This window comes from Zea mays, chromosome 5 (genome assembly GCF_902167145.1).
Source record: "Zea mays cultivar B73 chromosome 5, Zm-B73-REFERENCE-NAM-5.0, whole genome shotgun sequence".
NCBI lineage: Eukaryota > Viridiplantae > Streptophyta > Magnoliopsida > Poales > Poaceae > Zea > Zea mays.
The window spans coordinates 45,314,277-45,337,601 of NC_050100.1; the positions used below are offsets into that span (position 1 = coordinate 45,314,277).

Consider the following 23,325-nt stretch of genomic DNA (forward strand, 5'->3'; position numbering starts at 1 on the left):
GAACTACAAACACAAACACTAAAAAACTTATTAGTTCATAGATTGTGTTATTCATTAAACATCAAAACTCAATTAGCCAAACTGCCCGGAGTCCATTTTCCTTACAAACTTGAAGGCGCTCTACATCCACGCATTCGGCATCACGCTGTCGTTGTTTCAGACGTTCCGCATCACGCTGCCGTTGTTTCTACACGTTCAACATCACCTTGTCCGTGTTCTGAACAGCCACTTGTTGCGTCGCTCGGCTACGGCACAACAACGACCTTCCTCAGCATGTTGAGAGCATGTTGAGTGACTGACACAAAGGCCGGCAACCTCACGCGAAGGCATTCCAATTATGTGGCCGGATCAACAGTTACTTATTAGAGGTCGCCAGGCATGAGGTTAGATGTAGATGAAGAAGCGGTAGAGGGAGGTAACAAGAGCGGAAATACCATGAAAGTGGAATGAATCACACAATAAAAAGATTACATCGACCATTAGGCAACTAAATAAGCTTAGCTACCGAGGAAAAGAATTCGAAAGGTGGAAATAAGACTTTACATATCGGTAGATAAGCTATTCTATTCTTAGTGCCTTAGCCAATCTAGGTCCCGAAGTCTTGCTGCTCGTCCGGCAAGTCAGGGGCATGCTTAACGTGCAACCTTATATGGCTAACAGATACAAACCCATCACATCCTTCATTGTCATCATGAGTCCTGATGTTTGCTGGAAAGATTTCAAGGGTACTTTAGACGAGATTCACCAAAACATATGGTACAATGGCAATGTACAGATATCTATAAGGTTAACAGTGGATATGCAGAATGAAGAAAGCACACTACTTCTACCTTAATATAATTATGATCAAAGTGGTAAAGACTTGTCATAATCATTCTTCAGACATGTGACCAACCTTGATGATTTTCAGTGCGAGAACACGTATGAAAAAGTTTACCATTCTCTGTAGCAGGTGATATTATGTTCAATGTGTGACATAGGGTGCTAGCATGACCAAAGAAACTCAGCAAGATTACAAATACACAGTATCAGGAACCTGAAAAAAAAAGTAGAATTCTTAAGTAATGAAATGTGAAAGAGAAACCTGTCGATATAGATGGAAAGTTGTGGATTCTACCTGATTTTCAGGTCACACAAGATCACACACCCTGCATCCTTCTGAACACATAATGAACAGATGAGGGATCTACATCACACCTGACACCCTCACCTCCATACTGTACAAAGAGGTATTCTCTCGAAGACACTGGAGGGGGCAAAAGATCTGATACCAGGGCTAGATCTTGGTTGGGAAGTAAAGATTCCCTTTGGTTTAGTGAGTAGTACACATCCGCAAGGAGAAGCCAGACAAGATCAGCATCCATGCAGGCAAGGCCTGCCAATGCCCTTATAGCAGCTTCCTGCAAACCTGTCAAACTACTGTAGGCAATGCCTACCACAAGGCCACAGACCTTCTTTAGTACGCTTTCTAGTGCAACAGCACTTCTCTTGTTCGAAGATATTGCAGCGATCATGTCCAGGACTGCAATCTGAATCTTTTGGCTGGAGATCTCAGCCATAGGTTCCTCTGAGTTAAGTGAGGTATCCCTATATGGTAAAATGATTGCTTTTTCATCCATCTTTGACAGACGTCGGAATGGAGATAAAGCCAGCAACCTCCAAACAATAGGTCCATCCTTATGAAACCTGCGTACATAAAAATCGCCGCCAGATATGCAAATTGCTCGCCTCAACATTTCGGTGCACTTCCTAACAACCGGCTGCAAAACAACAGTATGGTAAGTGAATATCTTACACCTCAGGAAGGTAGCATACAATCAGGTTAAAGTTAGAGAAAAAGCAGGTACCCCATAAACTAAATGCAACATGAAAACTCTAGTCCAGGAGCCAAGAAAATATAAATGTGTATAAATTTGTTGTTTATTGACTAATACTCCCTCTGTTCCTTCCACGAAAAATTAAATCTGCATGCAGGTGAGCATGCGAGCGTGAGTACTGAGTATGATGCAGCATCAATTGCACGGAGCAGAAAAAACAAGGATTAACTCAGCGTTAATCTCATCCTTGTCTGTGCACTAAAGCAAATATGATATCTAAATAAAAACGGAGGGAGATGTCAAAAATCCATAGATATCCAAACTGACCACTATAATTCCTGACCCAAGCTCAAGCATATAAATTGGGTTTCCTTCCATTGCAAACTACATGTTCAATGACTAGAATACAACTGAAACATAGAGAAATATTAAGGAAGATATGAAGAACCAAGGAGTTGAACTAAAAGCTGAAGTAGGCAACATCATGCATTGTATCAAATTCAGATGATCCACCTGAATAATGTTCAAAACCATATTGAGTGCCCATATAAAAACTAAAAAAAGAAAAGGTGAGCTAGACCCCTAAACCACATGTCTGGTCCTAGTCAAACAGCTGTATGACAGATCAAAACCCAAGAACCGTGACTTCGTGCAAGGGAGAATGAAAAAAAAGAGAATGAAAAAAAATAACACTGATGAATCAACACGATGTAGGGGGTACTAAAAAACAAACAGAGCTTACACAATGGAAAATAACCAGATGTGAAAAAACGTACCACTGAGATCTTGTTCCTTAGACAGATAACCAAGTAAGGCCACAGTTTGTTCATTGCTGGGAGTAGCCTATTTTCATCAACATCTTCGGTGGCATCTGTACCATCAAGAAGCTCGTCAAATGAACAAAACTGGATGGCCTCCTCAATGACTCCTTTGCTTTGACATTCACACTTATAAGCCTCCTCAACATTGGCAATAGATATAGCAGCACTCTGTAGGCAATAGATAACATTGATGTTATGTCCACAACTGTAAGAAATAACTTCTGCACTGGGACTGAAACATATTTGAGGTATATGTTACTAATTAACATTGCAAGATATTTTTCACCAATGTTTTTTTAAAAAATGAAAATATAGATTATGACATGAGAACTGTTCTCCAAGTAATATAAGGTAGCAAGCTGCAAAGGCAGTTGGTATGATAAAAAAATAGTGTTATCCTATCAATACAAAAATTGGAAAACAAATAACTTCTACATAGCTATCCCACAGTATTGTATGAGCATAAGCTAGAAATTGATATAAAGAACAAACAGTATATCAACCAAGTTAATAAAAATCAATATTTGGAATATCATTGCAAACGATGGCTGAAAGAATAGCAAAGAAAACAGTGCAAACACATGAAAAAGACAAGGCCGTATAAATTACTAATAAGGTGATGTTTTCCTTCCAATTGAAGCAATAGAATAAAAATCACTACTTCAATTTATTAAATGGCATTGTCCTTACAGAAAGAAATACCTCCACAATGTCAAGGGCCACAAGGCATGCTGTTTCCTTATTGGAAGAGAGAAGTGGGATGGCAGCTGATAAACAAGAGCCCGCAAGAGACCCAACTATTCTCCTATATCTTCTCATCTCATTTAGCTTACAAAATAAATCTTCCCAGTATTCCAAGGTCATAAAGTAAGATCGAGCATCAACATTCTTTCTTTCTGATGCAATAATGAAGTTAGGATATTAGTGATATTACAATGTGAGGTCCTTGAATGAAGAAAATAAAAAAAACGAAGTGCCAAAAAAATACAAAAAGACTACCACATTTTGCAGGATACAACAGTTGAACCATGTTACATCAGAGTCAGGTGTTCCAGAGTACCATACATCAATGGTAACAGGAAAGCATTTTATTCCCAAGAAAGTGGGTATAGCATAGAAGGAAACTGAACATAAAAAACAGGAAAAATGTTTTATAGTACAGTAAAAAGAGAAAATGATAGTTGACTAGCATCATGTTTAAATATTGCTAAAAAATATGATCATTGAAAAGTTCAAAGAAATGTAAAGAAAGAAAGAAATGGGCGCAGGTACCATAATCAGATATTCAGATCTTCAACCAAGAATTTGAAAGAGAAGCAAGAAGCCTTTATGCCAAATGAGGAAGCCAAAGGGGCAGCATATCAGCATATCATGCATCATCAGATACAACAACAACAACAACAACAACAAAGCCTTTTGTCCCAAGCACGTTGGGGTAGCCTTTTGTACCATGCATCATCAGATAACAGTAGATAATATAGAAAATGAGAAACAAAGTCCTATGATGATATAGTGCAGCTTATATGCCTAACTGCTTCTTGATCATTTATCAATGATAATAAAACTACAACCCAAACTAGGTGCTGAAGAACACACTGAAAAACAAGAATTGAGTTATATCAAGCTATTACCAGATATTGCACTGGATTCCATTCTCTTCTCAATCATAATTTTTACTTCTTGACCCTCAGAACTGACCTTCTCATAAAATGATTGTGCCTCATCTGGCAAACAAGTGGATTCATGTCTACATGCCTTGGAAATCTCAGAAACTGCCTAGATAAACCAAAAGGGCGCACAGAAATAAATTACTTAAATAAAATATCTAGTAGTAATGCACGTGATATTAAGATTGAAACCTCAAAATCTTTTACCAATAATTTGGCTAACAATTTTTAATTATTATAATACAAACTTGATATTGTTGGATTTGTATTAAGTATACTGTATACTATCCAATTATCATAAGTTTATAAGTATAAACATGCAATGTAAAATAAATACATGGTCAAGGTATAATTTGGGAGACCTTGTCATTGTTAAACTGTCTTATAAAAAAGAATGGAGTACATATGACAAGAATAATAGTGTCAGTGTAACTGTGCGCCAATGTAAATATTACCATAGATTTATCCATATCTGCATTTAACTTCGAATATAGTTTTTTAGTTTATAAAAATTTGTGGGCTTACATGTATGTTGAAGTGTATAAGTGGATTGTCTAACTTCTCCTAATAGCTTAGCTCTTGGGTTGAACTGGTTAGTCCATCCACTCTAACATGGTATCAGAGCCAAGAGGCCTCAAAGTTTGAATCCTAGCAGAGACTTTATTTGTGCCTTCGTCCCTTTATTTCCACATTTGCGTATTTCTCTCCGGGTGCACGTGAATGAGGGTGTTGAAGTGTATAAGTGGATTGTCTACCTTCTCCTAATAGCTTAAATTTTTGGATTGAACCGGTTAGTGCGTCCATTCTAACAATATTTAGAAGAGACCGAAACATGGTCCCAGCCGAGAAAATCCGCGAACCCTAGCCCCCCATCACTAGCGGGCTGTCATCGCCCACTCTGCAACGGCTCAGCCGGAGGGTGGCGCGCAGGACGTAACCCGGAAGCGAGCGGGCACATCGAGAGGATTTTTTTTAACCAAGCCAGAAATTCGTCCCTGAGGGGGATCAAACCTGGGACCTAGAGGTGCTACTCGGAAGCCTTAAACATGACATTTTAAGATGTATTAGCAATGCTCCTAGTGCCCTAGGACCGAATTATGTGTTTGTAGCATAATGGTTAAGGCTTCTGAGTAGCATCTCCAGTTCCCGGGTTTGGTTCCCCTCGGAGGCGAATTTCTAGCTTGGTTAAAAAAATACCCTTGTTGTGTCCGGCCCGCTCCTGGGTTACATCCTGCATACCACCCTCCGGCTAGGTTGTTCCAGAGTGGGCGGTGACGGCCCGCTAGTGTTGGGGGGCTAGGGTTCAGGGATTTTCACGGTCGGAACCATGTTTCGGTCCCTTCTCGGCCGAGTTTTTTTTTAAATGTGATCCGAGCTGCGCAAAGGTATCAAACTTAGTGAATTCATGTTAGAGCTAATCAGCTAAATGTGTCAACACATGCAATTCATAACAGCAGACAGCATAAACTGACACAAGCTCAAAAATATCCCATTTCAGTCAAACATAACAAAGTGTAACGTTGTGTGTATAGAATAATACCTTCAGAAATGGAACAGTTAGACGTGGGTGATCATGCCTGCCAAGTACCTCAAGCTCAGAAGAAATTGATTGCATCTGTAAGAATTTAAATGAATCGTGATGAAATCACATATATGTATCTTGCTTGCAAATTTAGGTTTCTTTCTTATTAAAGGAAATCGCTTATTCATTATCACCCTATCTAGATCGTCATATACCAATATACTCCCTCTGTTCACAAAATATATGACGTTTGACATTTTAGTCTAAACTTTGGCTACTCGTCTTATTTAAAACATAGAAACTTTACTAAATTTCACTGTAATTTGGTTTAGTATATTGTCGTGGTTGCGGAAACCAGGGGACAATAAGATTTGTGTTCGGAGGGGAAGCTAGTGTGGACTTACTCTGAATGGTGAGCCACCAGGACTCGAACGATGAACTTGGGACGGTGGGTTATACTGGTTCAGGCTCGCGCCCTAGTCCAATGTAGTGTTGATCGTAGTATTGCAGTGGGCGTGTTACAACTGGTGTGCTCGTGTGTAAAGAAAATGGGACTTGTGTTCTACCGAAGGGAGCTCGGCCGGTGGCCTTGGGTGGTGTGGTTCCTCTGAAGCCGTCAGTGGGGCCGTGCATAGCCATACTCGTCCGCTCGTCATACGGGTCCCTGTAGCTAGTCTCCCGCTGACATCTTCGTGTTAGTGCGCGGGGGGTCCCGTAGGTTAGTCGTGTGGAGCAGTCGTGCGGTCTTGCACGTCGTCACGAGCCTGCGTCACTCATTGGCGTGCATAGGCGTACACCCGGTTGGTGTATCTGTTCCGCGCTATCCAGTATTCGGGTTACTATAGAAGCTCCGATGTTGAGGTCCTCCATGAACAGAGTCGTCCAAACCATTGAGGCAGTGGGGGTGCGCCAGGGCCATACTTGAGGAGGTGTGGTCATGTCGATAGCGGCCACTCGGCGTGCCCCCGGCCTGTCGTTCGTATGTATGTCCATGCCCTAGGATGACATGTTTTGTCTTAGTTGGCATGGACTCGCGACGTTTGACTTCGGTTTCTGCCTCGCCGATTTTCTTGGCGGGACCTGGTCGATCACCCTGCCTCGCGGACTTGCTCGCCAGGGACCTGGGTGGTCGCCCTACCTCACGGGATTGCTCGCCAGGGACCTGGTCGGTCGTTTCGCCTCGCGGACTTGCTCGACGGGGACCTGGTCAGTCGCTCCGCCTCGCGGTCTTGCTCGACGGTGATCTGGTCGATCGCCACACCTCGCAGACTTGCTCGGCACAGACCTGGGTGTTCGCTCAGCCTCGCGGACTTGCTTGGCAGGGGCCTGATTGGCCGCTCCGCCTCGCGGACTTGCTCGACAGGGACCTGGTCGGTCGCTCCGCCTCGTGGACTTGCTCGGTGGAGACCTGGTCGATCGCTTTGCCTCGCGGTCTTGCTCGGCAGGGAGACTTTAGTCGGCCAGAAGGTTTATATGCCTTATTTTGGGTACCTCGTTCCTACGTACCCAACAGCAGCCCCCGAGCCCCCAAGCAATTTGTGTGAATTGCTTGGGGTTTATTGCGCAGTTTTTAGGGATGGACCCTTCTCGCGATGGTCGTCACACACTGAGCGTGGGTCCACTTTTGCTCGGTTATTACCGATGGTCGAAATCTCAGGTGCGGGCGAGCGCATCTGCTAGATGTAGCCCCCGAGCAATTCATGTGAATTTCTTGGGGGTTTATTCATAGTTTAGGGACGGACCCTGCTCGCGATGGTCGTCATGCACTGAGTGTGGGTCTACTTTCGCTCGGTTATCACAGATAGTCGAAATCTCGAGTGCGCGCGAGCGCATCTGCTAGATGTAGCCCCCGAGTCGTTGAGCAATTCATGTGAATTGCTTGGGGTATATTGCCCAGTTTAGGGACGGACCCTGCCCGCGATGGACGTCGTTAGGCCTGAAAACGGTGCGAAAAAATCCCGCCCGTCCGGCAACCGTACACCGGATTTTACTGCCTGTTTTCGTTTTTTCGGGATTTACACGGTATCGGAAGAAAACGGGATAGAAAAAACAGGACACAGGCCCGAAAACGGTTTTACACAGTTCCTGCCCGTTTTAGCGGTTTCCTGTTTTTAAACGGGACAATCCCGCTTTCATACCGTCAAGTTCCTGCAAAGGCCAATCCTGGGCTCCTGGCACCCATTGGAGTGGAGGCCCAACCGGCCAAGGCCCATGCCGCTGCCAGCCTAATCCTACAGCATAACTATATAAGCATAAACCTAGCTCCTAGTGCAGACTATCAGGTCCCAGGCTCCTAGCCGCCAGCCTACCGCTTCCTGCTTCGTGCTCGTGCAAACTGCAGACTCCCAGCCGCCGGGTCGTCGGCTAGTTGGACACCCAGGCGTCGTCTCGCGCAGTCGCGCTGTCGTGCTAGACTAGTAGACTACCACCTCGCTGCCTCGTGCAGACTCCCGGCTGCCGCCCAGCCGACGATCCGACGCCCACCACCAGCACGCTCACGTCGAGTAGTCGCAACTCACAAGCTCAAAGTTGCCTCCCTCGACATGGCACCACCAGCACCGAGTAGTCCTGGCAAAAGTATCCAGCCATCGGCGTCATCTTTGGCTCGGGCAGCACGATTGCTTTTCGGGGAAAATGCACCACCACCTATTACCAACATCACGTGGTCCAAAGGCTCTACGACTGCAGCTGCAAATCTTCAAGGTTATTGTTTGATTGTTTCTTTATCTGTTAGTAGAATGATAGTTGAGTAGTTGCTAGTTTTTTCAATGTTTGATATTTGCAGTGGGTTATTTAACTTATTTATATGTGCCATAGACAGTAGGTTCTTTAGATCATTAGATATTTAGATGCTTGACTGTAATAAAACACATTTGTTTATGTTAGTGTTAGGCAAGAGAAAACCTGTTGAAGTTAATGCTCCTGGTGGTATCTCAACATCATCATCAACACCAATTTCCATCCCATCCGATGAACCAAATCCAAGTGGAACTAGAACAACAGCTACTGGTACTGGTAGTGGCACAACTGGGACTAATACTGGGACAGATACACCACAACAAAGAAAATTAGAAGTTCTTGCCATTGATGGTGTGGATGTCCAAGACTCTGCAGATAGGAAGAGGACAAAGAAATTGACATCTGATGTCTGGCAGTACTTCACTAAAAATGAGAAGGTAGTAGAGGTTGGTGGAAAGAAATATATCCAGATGTGGGGATATTGCAACTTTCCTAATTGCAGGGCGAAATACAGAGCTGAGAGCAACTATGGAACAACTGGCTTTCGGAACCATTTGAAATCGACCCATAGCATAGTAAAGGGGCAGCTACAACTCAAAACAGAAAAGGACCATGGCAAAGATATCACTGTTATCGAGCCCTACAAGTATGATCAGGAAGTAAGTTTAAAGAAGCTTTACTTAGCAATAGTCATGCATGAGTATCCTTTTAATATGGTAGAGCATGACTATTTTGTTGAGTTCATCAAGTCTTTGCGTCCTTCGTTCCCACTTAAGTCACGTGTGACTGTTAGGAAAGATATCATGGACATTTTTTTGGAACAAAAAGAGAAATTATATTCATACTTGAAAACTGTTCAGTGCCGGTTTAGTACAACAATGGACATGTGGACTTCTTGTCAAAACAAATCCTATATGTGTGTTACTATTCATTGGGTAGATGAGGAATGGTGTATGCAGAAAAGAATTATAGGATTTTTTCATGTTGAAGGGCGTCACACAGGTCAAAAGTTGTCACAAACCTTTTCAGAATTGATGGTTAAGTGGTATATTGAAAAGAAGTTGTTTTCCTTAACTTTGGACAATGCTAGTGCAAATGAGGTGGCTGTGAAAGATGTAATTGCTGATCTACAAGAAAGTAATGGAAATTTGGTTTGTGGCGGCATGTTTTTTCATGTGAGGTGTGCTTGCCATATACTAAATCTGGTTGCTAGGGATGGTATGAGTGTTATTTCTAGCACAATAGACAAGATAAAAGCAATTGTGTTAGTTGCAAAAGGATCTCCTCTTCAAATGGAAGAACTTATGAAACGTGCTACCGAGTGTGGGCTAGATACAACAAAAGGTCTCTCAATAGATGTATCAACAAGGTGGAACTCAACTTATCTAATGTTGAGGGATGCATTGTATTACAAGCCAGCATTTTTGAGGCTCAAGTCGTCTGATCGGCGTAGGTTAGTTTCATTCATGATACCTTTCAGTTTCAATCTGCTAACACTACTCTGAATTTGTGTATAAATATTAATTTCATTTTCCTTTGTAGGTATGATCACATCTGTCCTAGTCCTTTTGAGTGGAGCATGGCATCAACCATTTTTCAATGCTTGAAGAAGTTTTATGATCTCACTGAGTTGCTCTCCGGTACTTCATATCCCACAGCAAATTTATTTTATAGAGGTTTTTGTGAGATAAAAGAGCTTCTTGATAAATGGCGTATTAGTGAAGAACCCACTATTAAAATAATGGCAATGGCTATGATTGCCAAATTTGAAAAGTATTGGAAGAAGTCTAGTACTGTTTTAGCTGTCGCCAGCTTCTTTGATCCTAGATACAAGAGAAGATTGATTGAATTCTACTTGAAAAAATTTTATGGTGATATGTACCAACAGCAGATAGAAGACTTTCTCAGTGTGCTTAAGAAACTATATCAGTTTTATGCTAATTTAGCCCCTTCTCTTGAAAAGAACAATAGTGATGAGGTAGGAACTAGTAACACAGTTGACGATCTCATGGAAACTCAGAATGATGAACTGGACTGCTACCTCTATGACACAAATGTTGCTGATCTAAACAACTTAAATGAGCTGGAAAAGTATATGGCAGATCCTTTGTTGAAGCATAGTGGATCATTCGACATTTTATCTTGGTGGAGAGGCAAGACAAAAGAGTACCCCATTCTAACACAAATTGCTCGAGATGTTTTAGCAGTACAGGTTTCGACAGTAGCTTCCGAATCTGCCTTTAGTTCTGGTGGTCGTGTTATTGATCCCTATCGTAGTTCACTTAAACCTGAAATGGTAGAAGCTTTAATATGCACCAAGGATTGGATATTAGCATAGAGAAAAGGTAACATATGCATGCTATGTTGATGTCTTTAGTTTAATAATGCTCATGTCTTTAATTTAATCATGCTCATGGCTTTATTTGTAATTGTTTTTCAAGATTCGAAGAAACTGCCATCCTTGATGTATGATTTTGAAGATGTTATGAATGCACTAGATGTTGCAATGAAGCATGATGTTCAGAATGCAGCATATAGCAGCGAAGAAAGTGACCCAGATGCTATAGATGATTATGGGGAGCTGTAACTGTTTGTGTCAGTTCACATGTAATAGTTTGTTGCATAGAAAGTGACCCAGATGCTATAGATGATTATGGGGAGCTGTAACTGTTTGTGTCAGTTCACATGTAATAGTTTGTTGCATATAGCAGTGAATAAAGTTTCATGTACAACTATCTGTTCGTGACCATATGAATTAAATTGTAACTTGTTCATTTCATTCATTTGATCCAGGAGATAAAAGAAGCTACAGATAAGGGGAAAATTGTGTCTTCTGTGAACAAAATGATTATGAGTAGTTGTAGAATGGCACCTCGCAAACCGAGACAAAACTAAGACAGTTTAAATAAGTTATTATGTTTTGTGAACTTAGCCTAGTTGTGGGCTATTATGCTGTTGTTATGGTATACTATTGATGATTTATGCGAAGGTCCGACTTGATTAACCGTTTACCGATCGATACCGCTATAATTCTATTCGTATTATATCGTTTTCGAATTTTCGGATTTTTTCGATCGTTTTCGTTACCGGCTATCCCGTTTTCGTTTCCGTCCGTTGTTAAAAAAACAGTAACAGTAACGGTAAAGGTGTTTTCCCGACCGTTCCCGTCCGTTTTCAGGCCTAGACGTCGTGCACTGAGTGTGGGTCCACGGCGCGCCGGAGCCGGGCGCAGTCCTTGGGTGATGATCTTCTAGGTCGATCGTTCCGCGAGCATTTGATCCTTGATCGGCACACTTCTCTCGGAAGCTCCCACGAGGTTCTTTCCGAGGGGAGGGCCGCCCTCCACCGACCTAGTTGGCGTAGGGAGGTCGTCGAGCTCCAAACGGGTTATCCAAGTGAGATCCAACCACCCTCTGGCAGGGTTTGATTTCGGCGAGTGGTCCCACTGGTGGCTCGACTCGCTAGGGGCATCCCACTTAGTCCTTCCTTATTCAATCCTGTTTTAGCCCTTTGGTCGGTCTGGCCGACCAAAGGGGGCCCATGGCTACCCCGTCAGCCAGGTTTCCGCAGAAGAATGTGAGGTTTGACCTTGGACGTGGATGTGAGCAAATGACCTATGGGCCAGTCACCTAGCTTGCGGCTCACTGGGGGCTTGCTCAGTCCACCCCTCGCTCTGCGTGAGAAGTTAGGGTGGTTTAGGTTTTTACCTGGTTGGTATGATGCAGTTACTGCTGCGAAATGGTAAAGGGGGTGGTCATAATGACACCGCTCGGCGTGGGCGACTTGACGAAATGCAAAACGGCATGTCGGCCTCGTAACGCTCGGGTGGCGTGGTGGCTTGGTTAACCGCCTCGCTCGTTACTGGTGTATCTTCTGCGGCGTGCCCCGCTGGCGCTCTGTCCCAAGCGGCGAGAACCTACAAGGCACACAGTCTTTTCTTGCCTGATACCCAAGGTGGCCCTTGGTCGAAGGGACAAATCCTCAGGTGTCGTTTGGGGTGGCCCTACCTTTCAGGCGTCATCCTTGTTCCCTACACTTCTGCAGTAGAGGGGGAGTGCTCGGGTTGGTATCGCTTACCATATTCTTGCGCTTGAACCCTTGCTTCCTTTCTTCCCTAGAAGCCCTCTGGCTATTGTGCCTCCTTGCTTCCTCGTGCCCGTCCAGCTTGCCTACTACACGTATGGCGTCATTCCACGTTTCCTTGATCTGAGAGAGTCGTCTCCATGGTCTGGATAAGAAGGGGTTCCCCCCTCGAGAGAGGTCTCAGGGTGTAGACTGGAGGGTGAGGGTGAAATGCCTCGTCCCGGGGATGACGAGTTGGTCGTACTTGCGTCCTTCTATGAGCGCGAGTTCGGCTTGCCCCTGCATCCCTTTGTGGGCGGACTCCCCCACTACTATCAGCTGGAGGTTCATAACCTTCAACCCAACAATATCCTTCACGTGGTGTGCTTCATCACGCTATGTGAGGCGTTCATGGGGATCGACCCTCACTGGAAGCTGTGGCAGTATTTCTTCAGAGCGCATGTGGCCCCGGGTCGCGGCGGTCAGTTGTATGTTGGCTCGACCAATATTCAGCTTGTGCAGGCCGGAAAACAGAGTACTTTAAGATCCCCCTTCCTTCATCTATGTGATATGAAGGGGAGTGGTTCTTTGTCAAGAACGTGGCTAGGAGTGTCCCGCCGTTCACCAGTCGAGAGCCGGTATCGGCGGAGGACTGGCACCACGGGGTGGAGGCGAGCCTCATGAGTGAGGTGGAGCATCTTCTGATGGCGATCTGGACATTGAAGCAGCGAGATCTCACCAGCGCGCGGCTGGTGTGCACTTTTATGCATCGCCAGATTCAGCCCTTGATGGCCTATTAGAGACCGATGCACCAGTACTCCGGCGTCGACGATCCTGACCGCCATTCCTCCAAGCACCTCGCACTGACAGAGATCGAGGCCCGGGTCAAGGTTGTCACGGCGTTGTCATCGGAATCCTTCATGGACGAGGACTCGCCCCTTCCTCTCTAAGGATGTCGTGAGCACTCTGGTGAGTTCCTTCTTCCTGACGTTTTTCATTCATTTGTCTTCCTTCGTTCGTTGTGTCTGATGCGGACTCTACAAGGGATCGGACCCCCGACGTCGTGTCTTCCGCCCCTCCCTAAGGGCATTATCGTCATGGCGGAGCGGGAGAGAGACGCGGGGGAGACCTTGGCAGCACGCTCGAAGCGCCTCCAAGCGAAGAAAGAGAAGAGGGCCTCCCGCCCTGCTCGCGCAGAACCAAGGGGGGTGTCCCTTCTTCCTCTGATTCGGAGGATATGACCTCCACTGCCTAAGGGGGGATGGAGGTCCTAGCGGCAGTGGGTGGTCCATCTCATTATGGCGATGTTGAGGCCAGCTCCAACGTCCCCGCCTAGACGGACGGGTTGGCCCATGACGTTGCAGCACCTACGGTATGCTCAAAGTGTCGCGTGGAATTCGCTTGGACCTGGGGGTGGCGAGGGAGCAATGGCGCAGGTGGTGTCACACCCCTCGGTGTCATCGGTGTTGCTAGGGCATCACGCGGGAAAGAGCTCGTGGGAACTCCCTCCTCCGTGGTTGAAGTGGCGTCACGGATGGCGCTTCAAGCGGTGCCGCCACCTCCGGCACCTTCAACGGTTGCTCGGAAGAAAGTGACCACCCGGAAACGCTCCTCGTGGTATGTTGTTGTTGGGTCCTCTTGCTCTTGTCTTCGGTTTTGGTCTTCGTTTCGTATTTTTTCTCTTATTTCCTTGGTCAGCATGTATGTGTCGCGCAAGTTGGTGAAGGACGCGGCTTCAGCGGCGAGGGGGGCTTACGACTCCTTCGGACCTCCCGCCTCTGTCGTTGGAGGGAACGGCTCCTTTGACCGACGTGGCCGTCCCGCCAGCCGACGTTGTTGCCAGCGGCTATGGGTGGGAGGGAGGGGAAGGAAAATGAGATCTAGCACTATACCATGTTGGAAACCTTCCCTGACTAGGGTTGGGACTTGTATATATAGACTAAGAGTTGGTGGGTCTGACCCATTACACAAGGGTAAAACAGTAATTACAAGGGGCTAACTCAAAAACCCTAAGCAGGGCTCTAGCAAGATGCATTGTTGCTTTGTGGATTGCAATTTTTTAAAGCACAGAAGGGCAGACCCAGTGCCGGATGCTCCCACGTGAGTGAGGTCTAGGAAAGGGATAAACCGAGACTCTTCCTTCCCCCGTAAATGAGGAGAGACTGATTCGAACCCATAACCTGGTTACTAAATGAGACGGCCATCACCGCTGCACTAGGCCTGCCCTTCACAAGAAGCACCCTACATCATACCGGTTCTTCCAAGAATGGCAAGATATCACGAGAAGCACCGATGTAACATAGCATGGAAGCAAGAACATCAGGGACATGGGGGTTCAGGTCCAGGTGACGCAATTGCCTGCAAAGAGAGTCAATAATGTAGTCTGCATTCGCAACGACAAATTGGCCAACCTGTACAGGCAGGAACATATTTTAGATACAACATCAAATAATGATTACAAAAACATAACATTGAAAAGGCAACATATTACCGAACAATGACCGCCAGCAGTAGCAAGGGCTCTCAAGACAGCATCACATGCAGTTCTTATCTGAGCACTTGAGCTGATAAGTTCACGGAGCAGAAGATAAAGGGAAGAGTGCATAAACCCACTAAGTGCAAAATCTTGACCAAGAAGAACACCCAAGACTCCAATTCCTTCAAGCACTACCTAAAACAACAAACCAAAAACTTGAGCAGACAAATATATTCCAAATTGGTATCTTAAGTATGGTCAAAAAAAAGCAAGTGAAACAAATCCAATTTATGAAGCAAAATTATCAGTTATTACTGTGTGCAATGCAGTTGTATCACGGTAGAAGTGCAATGGCAGGTTCAACTCTATTAGGTGTAGCTCAGTGTCCTTCTCTGTTGGAAGATCCCACACTTCTGGTGATACATATTCATGCAGAATACTGCTGATGCAATGAAGAATGTTGTCTTTAGTGCCCTTTTGTTCACTAAAACCCCACACTTCTCTTTTGTTAGTAACTGCATTATGTTTAACACAAGCAAGCAGTTGATTTTTCTGACAAACTGTCCTTGGCATCTGTGCTGATCCGTTGCTGAAAAGTTGTAAAAACATACCAAGGGATCGACCTGACAAACCATACATGAGCTCATTGAGCATGCAGACAGCTGAACTAGCCTGGCGCAATGCTTGTCCAGCTTCACCTTTCATGTACCACCGCTGCAGACCATCGTTGTAAACATCTTTGTCTCTCAGCTCAGTGCTCAACCTCCTAAACTGATCAAGCAGAATATCAACAAAGAGAGACAAGGTTGCAGCAGTTCCTTCCCCTAGCAACAATAAACAAATAAACATGATGAGCGATGATTTTTTTAGAACGTCGCAGAAGATCTACGAGTCAATTCATTAAGAAAGGAGACAAAACAGAAATGGAGCGACTGAAGGTCAGCACCGGGTACAAAGAAGGCAAGAAATGTGCAGGCCCATCATCAGCCACCCAAACAGCCACTTTACAGAAACACACACCTACACAGGCCAAACAGCTACCAGCAACTCAAATTAAACCCTAAGAGCGGGTTGGCGAGTGAGGAGCTCCTGAAGAGCAGAGGCACCCTCAGCACACCAAAGGGTACATTCATTGGTCACAACCTGCAAAACAGTATGAACACCAGGTCGTTGCCCTTCGAATACACAATCATTCTGATGCTTCCAGATTTCCCAGGCAGCCAACATGATGAGTGTGTTAAGGCCTTTTCTCAACTTCTTTGGAACTGTTTTAACAGCTCTACTCCACCAATTTAGGAACTTGTCACTAGACTGAGGCGACAGAGTAGACAACCTCAATTTGGCGAATAACAGAAACCACACTTCTCTAGAAAAGACATGGGAGATTAAAAGTGTTGGATAGTCTCCTCAGCCTGATCACACAAAGGACAAGCAGCAGGGTGAGGCAACCCACGTTTAGCGAGCCTGTCTGCTGTCCAACATCGATACTTGACAGCCAACCAAATGAAGAATTTGTATTTTAATGGCGCCCAGGTCTTCCAGGCGCCCAGGACAAGCAGCAGGATGAGCGATGATTACAGAATAAATATGGTATCCTTCATAATGCGACAAGTAGAACAGTCCATGAATCGTAGATTTGACAAGCAAAATAATTCACAAGGTACCTGACACTGTTGATAGGCCAACAAGTCTAATTATTCCAGCAAGAACCCCATAAAGCTTCTGGCTACCAGCATGAAAAAACCATGGAGGCACATGGGGCAACTCATATTCAACTGTACCAAGTAATGCATTTGGCAAAGCATTATCATGGATAACAGATATTTTGGAGGCTGCAGATGTTGACGTGGCATGCAGAGATATGTTAGTTGTATCTTTAGAATAGGCGCCACTCTTCAACTCAGCAACTGAATAAAGATACCCAATAGATAGTGGCTTTGATACAATTAGCTTGTCCATGGAACCAGAAAACTGTGAGCTATGACCTATGCATAAACCCAAACAATCAAAGAAACGAGCAGCAATGACCTGCCAGGGTAATCAATTTCAAAGTCAACAGAAAAATGGCAGATCCACACAAGGAATCAAATTAAAAGTCAACAGGGGAACCATATATCTATGTAAGAAATGTCGAGAACATCCAAGAGAGAGTGAGCTCACAGGAGAACGGTGAAGATGATTTATCAGAAACTGGGGACCAGCATAAAAGGTCAGAGCCAACAACATCCTAGCATGTGAAAGTGCGGTTGTCTCCTCGCTTCCAAGTACCACTTGTGGTAGCCTTTCAACCAGCCTGCTTATAATATAAAGAACAGTTAAAACTTTGTTGTCACAGGCCATCATCAACTTTAGCTGTTTCAGAACTGGAAGTGGCACGAACCTAGTAAAGGTATCAGAAATCTCCTTTTCTGTTACGAGATTGTGGCCTTGGTTGAAAAGATGATCAAGAGCATCTTGTGCAGCCTCAGACACAGCTGCAGCATCATCACATGCCAGAACACATAAACATTCCTGCAACGATAAAATTACAAAACAAAAAAAATAAATATAGCATTGGGTCAAGCACTAAGAGGCTGCTACGAAAGGCTATTGAATGCATGGTAAATCAATTTCAAATGATAAAATGCATGCAGCTATGATGACAAAGTTGTAAAATATGTGTACATAACTATAGCTTCCATGCTCTCAAAAGGTAACAAAATACTAAAGTTCACATACCAAAAGTAGCATCTTGGTTCTTTTTAATGTAGAACTGCAACTAGACAAAAGCCCTTTTACACCACTAACCACTGCCTTCCTTACCTTCTCAGATGAATGAATAGCAAGCTGCAAAAAAATGAGTGTTAAGCCAACTTAAAAGAATAAGGCCCCGTTTGGAACACAGGAATCATACATGAATTTCAAATGGATCAGTTCAATTTCATAGGAAAAACGCAGGAATAGGGGAAAATCCCATGTTCCTAACAGGTGACTCATTTATTTTAAACTGTAAGATACAAGGAAAACGCACATGTGGGAATGTAGCAGACAGCAATTTATCAACATTACTAGTTGTTTCCTCAAGCCATTTTTTGGTCCGCTTCACATGCAGTGCCTTTCTATCAGCAAAGGAATTATTGACATTGGAGACAGAATCATCTGTAATCTCATCATGGCTTATCTTATCAGATATATTTTTGGTTGGCAACTGGCGAAGCATCTGCAATATATGCTCAGTTGACTCACTGCCACCAGAATGATTCTCATTCTTGTGCTTACCAAGTGCACTAAGATTTTCCTTGTCATTTAGTACTATCATCAAAGCCTCGGTCAATCCAAGAATGGCTTGTTCAATGCTCAAAGAACTCCCAGCAGCACCACTAATCATAGTCTTAGCTGTGTAGAGAACCTTCCCAAGGCGACTGACAATTCCAGGAAGGAAAAAGGCAAGTGCATCAGCAGAGCCTACCTGACAAGAAAACAAGGTAACTGAATTGTAGGCATGATGGGAAAATAAAAGGAATTATGCTGCAATAAATAAAACTACCGAGAAACACCTTCATGTAACAAGAAATCTGTCACAAAAGAAAGGTACTAGTGCATTCCAATTGCCAAGCACAAATACAAGGCTGATTCTCTTGCGCAATAAGTTATTGTTATATCATATATGGAAGTAGGAATATATAACATTAGCTGAATATATTTTTTTGTTTAAAGATGAGTATTGATAGTAATTATGACAATTGGGCCGCCGATCCACACTTCCACATCTAACTATCCACACTCCACAGATATAGTCAAAGTCCATGGCATTTTGTAGATTCATTAACCAAGGCTGGACAGAACTTGAGAAGTTTCGAACAACTAAAGATCCAAATCACGAAATTGCATTTCAATAATTTGAGAAAGTATATCTATACTGCTCTATTAAGAACCTAATGTGGGCCCCCGGTGCTACCACGGCTTCACCCTCCGCGCTGACACTCTAAACCCACCCCACGCGCCCCGCCTCCGCGCCGTGCCTAGGGGTGGTAATGGATCGTGATCCAAATGTTTCTTCACAAATTGCTAGGGCTCTAAATTATTTTTAGTTCAAAAATGAATAGAAATAGGGTCCGATCCTAACATGATCCGATCCTTACATTTTATAGTGTAAAATTTAGAGCCCATTGTCACCCCTAGCCGTGCCCTGTGGGCCCAGCGCCCGCGCAGCACTCTCTCAAGTCACATCTACTGCTCTGTGGACCCCATCGCCCGCGCAGCCAGCTACTGCGCCTGCCCAGCATCTGACCCCGCCCGCACAACTACCACACCGCACAAAAAATAGTGCAAAGCGAGCACTTAAACCCACGCCCCCCTCTCCAGAAATTTAGGGCTAACCACCAGACCACATGTACCTTAGTGTTTAGAAATAAACAATAACTATATTTGAATAAATATCTCAATGTATATAACAACCGTAGCAAAGCACGGGCAACTGGCTAGTCAAGGTTTAAAAGAACTAAGGTACCTTCTATCAACTGCATAGCAAGGGGAATTGTCATCTGTGGTATGCCTAGGGGTCCTTAAAAAATAGTGTGTTCAACAAGCATTTCTGCCTGGATGCATCATGGCCTCAGGGAGCTTGTATCTTCTTACCTTGCCAATAAGAATGCGCAGCGTGTGCAATGATTCCTTCCTAACATCTGCACTTCCCCGGTGCCCCCTTGATGCCTCAAGTTCTGATGCCTTTCATATGAAAACAAAGCAAATCACAATTAAAGATGTATCACACCGAGAACAAATGGATGTAAATGTATATTCAAGAATGGCCACCATACTTGTAGAAGAAGTGAGAGCCAATGTCCTACGGCAGCTGAAGCATTTTGAGACTGAAGAAATGCAAGCAAGCACTCCTCTGGCTGCGCAGAGTGATTTGGGCGGACTACACTTCTAACCTCCAAGCATGTACTGGTTGGGATCGTAGGTAACACTATTCCGTGTTTGCAAGAACAAAAATGGTCCAAGCATGGCTGTAACTGCAAAACCAAAGCCCTGAAGCATCTAATAATTGCACCACGGAATTCCTCTGAAGCCTCTGAAGGTGAAAGCATAGCCCCGGAAGTCAACTTTTTCAGCATTGCTACCATCTTGAGGAGGAAAATGAAAAGAAGAGCAAGAGTTACAGACAGAAACCACACTGTGTGCCTAATTCATTTCATACTGTCCTCAACTGGCCCCGATTCAACTGTTGAAACAAGTACTATTTCATTTCATACCGTCCTCAACTAACCCAAAATAAACTACTGAAACAAGTACTAGTTACACTACGGAGTCAGGTTTTCACAGCTAACTGGTAGACTGTAGTTAAGGGATCCGATGACATGAGTACGGTAGAGCAGAAATTAAGCGGGTGACCTGATTGACCGAGGTGAGGTGGCACTTGGTGAGGAGGACCTCAAGGCAGGTCAGACCAGCTTCGGCGACGGCATCACCTATATCAATGCCCCCTGCAACCTGCCCCGGCGCATTGCCTTGCTTCCTGCACTGCACCGCCGCATCCAGGAGCAGGAGCAGTGGAAACACTGTATAACTGAGACGGGAGAGGACGAAACACAAATTAACATACCCAAACCAAAAACCCAAGACAGCAAAAACAAGTGAAGGGCTGAAGGCGAAGTGACGATTAACTCGAAGCAGAGCTGCAGCGCCGGGGCCGGGGCGGCGCGGAGGAAAGCGGCCATTTCGCGTAGGGAGGAGCCGGAGCTAGAGATGGGGCGGCGAGTGCGGAGGAGGTCGAGGAGAGCGACGGTGTGGAGCTTGAGCTGGGCGAAGACGGCGGCTAGGGTTTCGTCGGAGGCCGCCGACGCCTCCATCGCCATATATAAATCGGTTGCGACGGCGAAGAGGAGCCGAGCTGTGGTTTGTGGGATCGCTGTTGTGCTTGCCTGCTTTCCAATACCGGCCCCGCAAGGTTCCAGGACGTGCCTAGTGGAGGCGACACGAGACGTCTTTCGGGTTTTTCTCTGGAAGCGCCAAGCGACGAGGAGGAACAAAACAGGGACAGTAGAGAAGACGATTAGACGAAGGCGTACGAGAGCTTTCGATATTTGGCATGACATTCGTTTGTAACAAAAGGTTTCCATACAGAAAATTTGAAAAAAAAATCAAAACAGAATAGAACGTCTGACATAAAGAAAGTAAGCTATCTTTTTTTAGTTCTTTTTTATAGAAAGGGAGCACCATGTTCTCTTCTCTACTACTGCACTGTAGACCACAGGTGGAACCGTGTCCCTAGCTTCCTCGCGTGATGCTCCCACAATCCCACACCGACGCACGGCGCCACGATTTCCGTTGTATCTCATCTTCGGCGCCTTTTACCAGCACGGCGAGATGACAAAGCGACTCGCTACCCCGGCTCGAACTTGGTCACGTTTGTTCCTCTGCGCCGCGGCGTGTGGTCGCGGTCGGTCATGTACGCATGCAAGACACAGCATAGGACAAGCTCTGCCATCGCACAAAGTCAGTCACAGGCCAAAACAAACGTCATGCATGCCATTGTTTGTCCTGCTGTGTTACTTACATCCCTTTTTTATCTGCGTGTGACCTACCCATCTCATCATTGCCCGGCAAAAAACTTGCATTCGGCAATGGAGTCGGATCACCATTTCTATCACAGGAAAAGGAATAACACGACCAGGGAAATGGACATAGAATACCATTTCTTTGGGCCGATTGATGAAGAAGTGTTCCTTTCCTTCCTAAAGAGCAGGTGTGGCAGAAGATTCCAATTAGTGGTCAGATTTTCTGATAGCCTGATTATGATGTGACGTGACAGAGGCGAGAGGTGAAAAAGGTGAGCAGCCTAGGACACAGTAAAAAATACCATGTGTGTTACATGTGTGTAAACCAGGTAGATATGGATAGAATAGAGTGAGGCCTTCTATGAGCTTTGCCCTCTCGACCTTGCATATAAAATAGATTCTACTACCATTAAGACTGTAATGTAGACCACGAGTGGAACCGTGTCCCGCCTTCGCCCCTGCGCGCGATGCTCCCCACGGCCCACACCGACGCGCGGCGCCGCGGTTTCCGTTGTATCCCCATCCTCAATGTCTCTCGTGCCATCCGTGCCCTCACCATCGCCAGGCGCACGTCGTGCCCACTGCCCCCTCACCCCGCCCTCCGCACCATGCCTCAGCCAACAGCTTCCACAGCCGTTGTGCCAGCCGCCCTCCGCTATCTCCGTCTGGATAAAGTCCACGCCATCAATGTCCTCTCCCCTACCAAATAACTTCTTCCCACGCCGGCGGATGTGAGAGCACCTAGAGGGGTGAATAGGTGATCCTGTATAAAATAGCTTAACAAAACAAACTTGGTCTAATATTGAATTAGTGAGAACAAAAACCAAGTCCGAATGAAGAGGGTGAGAGGAGAGAACTTCTTCACTTAATTGCTCTCACTAGGTGAGTATTAAACTTAGAGCAATATTGTATGTGAAGTGAAGTACTAGAAAGAGTAGAATCGCAATAATGTAAAGTAACTTAGACAAGTGACACAATGATTTTAGCCCCTAGTTCGGTCAAGCGGAAAATGCTCGCCTAATCCACGTTGTGGCATCTCAATAGACGAGGATTGCACTCAACCCCTCTCAAGTGATCTAATGATCAACTTGAGTACCACAGTTTTCTTTCTTATCACAAGCTTTTCCAGTTGTGAGGAATCTCTACAATTTAGAGTCTCTCGCGCCTTACAGAGTTGATCTCAAATAAACCACAAGAGTAAGGGGGTAGAAACGCACACAGGAGACAAAATCAAAGCAACACAAACACGTTGAGAGAGGAGCACAAGAGACAACACAGTGGAATTACAGTTCAAACACTTGCTCAAATCTCAAAGTATCAAACCAAAAAGTGTGGTCGCAGTGTCTCGGTGTTGTAGAATGTTCAATGGATGCTTGGTCTTGTGCTCCATGCGCCTAGGGGTCCCTTTTATAGCCCCAAGGGACCTAGTAGTCGTTGGAGCTTCATTTGGAAGGCCCTAGTTGCCTTCTGTCCACGGGTGCACCGAACTGTCTGATGCACACCGGACTGTGGACAGTACAACGGCAGGGAATCCCCTGATTGGCTACTTTCTTCTTTGGGGGGCACCGGACTGTCGGGTGGGTGGCACCGGACCGTCCGGTGCACCATGTGACTGTTGGTCTGAGGCCGACGTGGCCACTAGTTGTTGGCTAGCTAGCACACCGGATTGTCTGACGCTC

At 45.1% G+C, this 23,325-nt stretch overlaps 1 protein-coding gene across 7 annotated transcripts; it reads right to left on the reverse strand.

Moving 5' to 3' along the window:
* Positions 1-406: 406 nt before the first annotated feature.
* On the reverse strand, positions 407-21,165 carry LOC100273882 (uncharacterized). 7 transcript variants are annotated; one of them, XM_035967824.1, is made up of 19 exons: positions 20,754-21,165; positions 20,481-20,655; positions 19,904-20,212; positions 19,722-19,811; positions 18,115-18,552; positions 17,823-17,930; positions 17,485-17,615; positions 17,265-17,397; positions 16,769-17,132; positions 15,420-15,928; positions 15,120-15,299; positions 14,881-15,039; positions 5,846-5,920; positions 4,337-4,414; positions 3,341-3,534; positions 2,594-2,806; positions 1,118-1,760; positions 938-1,036; positions 407-708 (listed from the first exon to the last, which is right to left on the reverse strand). In XM_035967824.1, the coding sequence occupies exons 1-15, from the start codon at positions 20,942-20,944 to the stop codon at positions 3,499-3,501; spliced, it is 2,976 nt and encodes a 991-aa protein (XP_035823717.1). In that variant the 5' UTR covers positions 20,945-21,165; the 3' UTR covers positions 407-708; positions 938-1,036; positions 1,118-1,760; positions 2,594-2,806; positions 3,341-3,498. The 7 variants fall into 7 exon arrangements, with proteins under 7 accessions (XP_035823717.1, XP_035823716.1, XP_020393908.1 ...); XM_035967823.1 differs by having other exon boundaries at positions 896-1,036; XM_020538319.3 differs by having other exon boundaries at positions 831-1,036.
* Between the last annotated feature and the right edge of the window lie 2,160 nt (positions 21,166-23,325).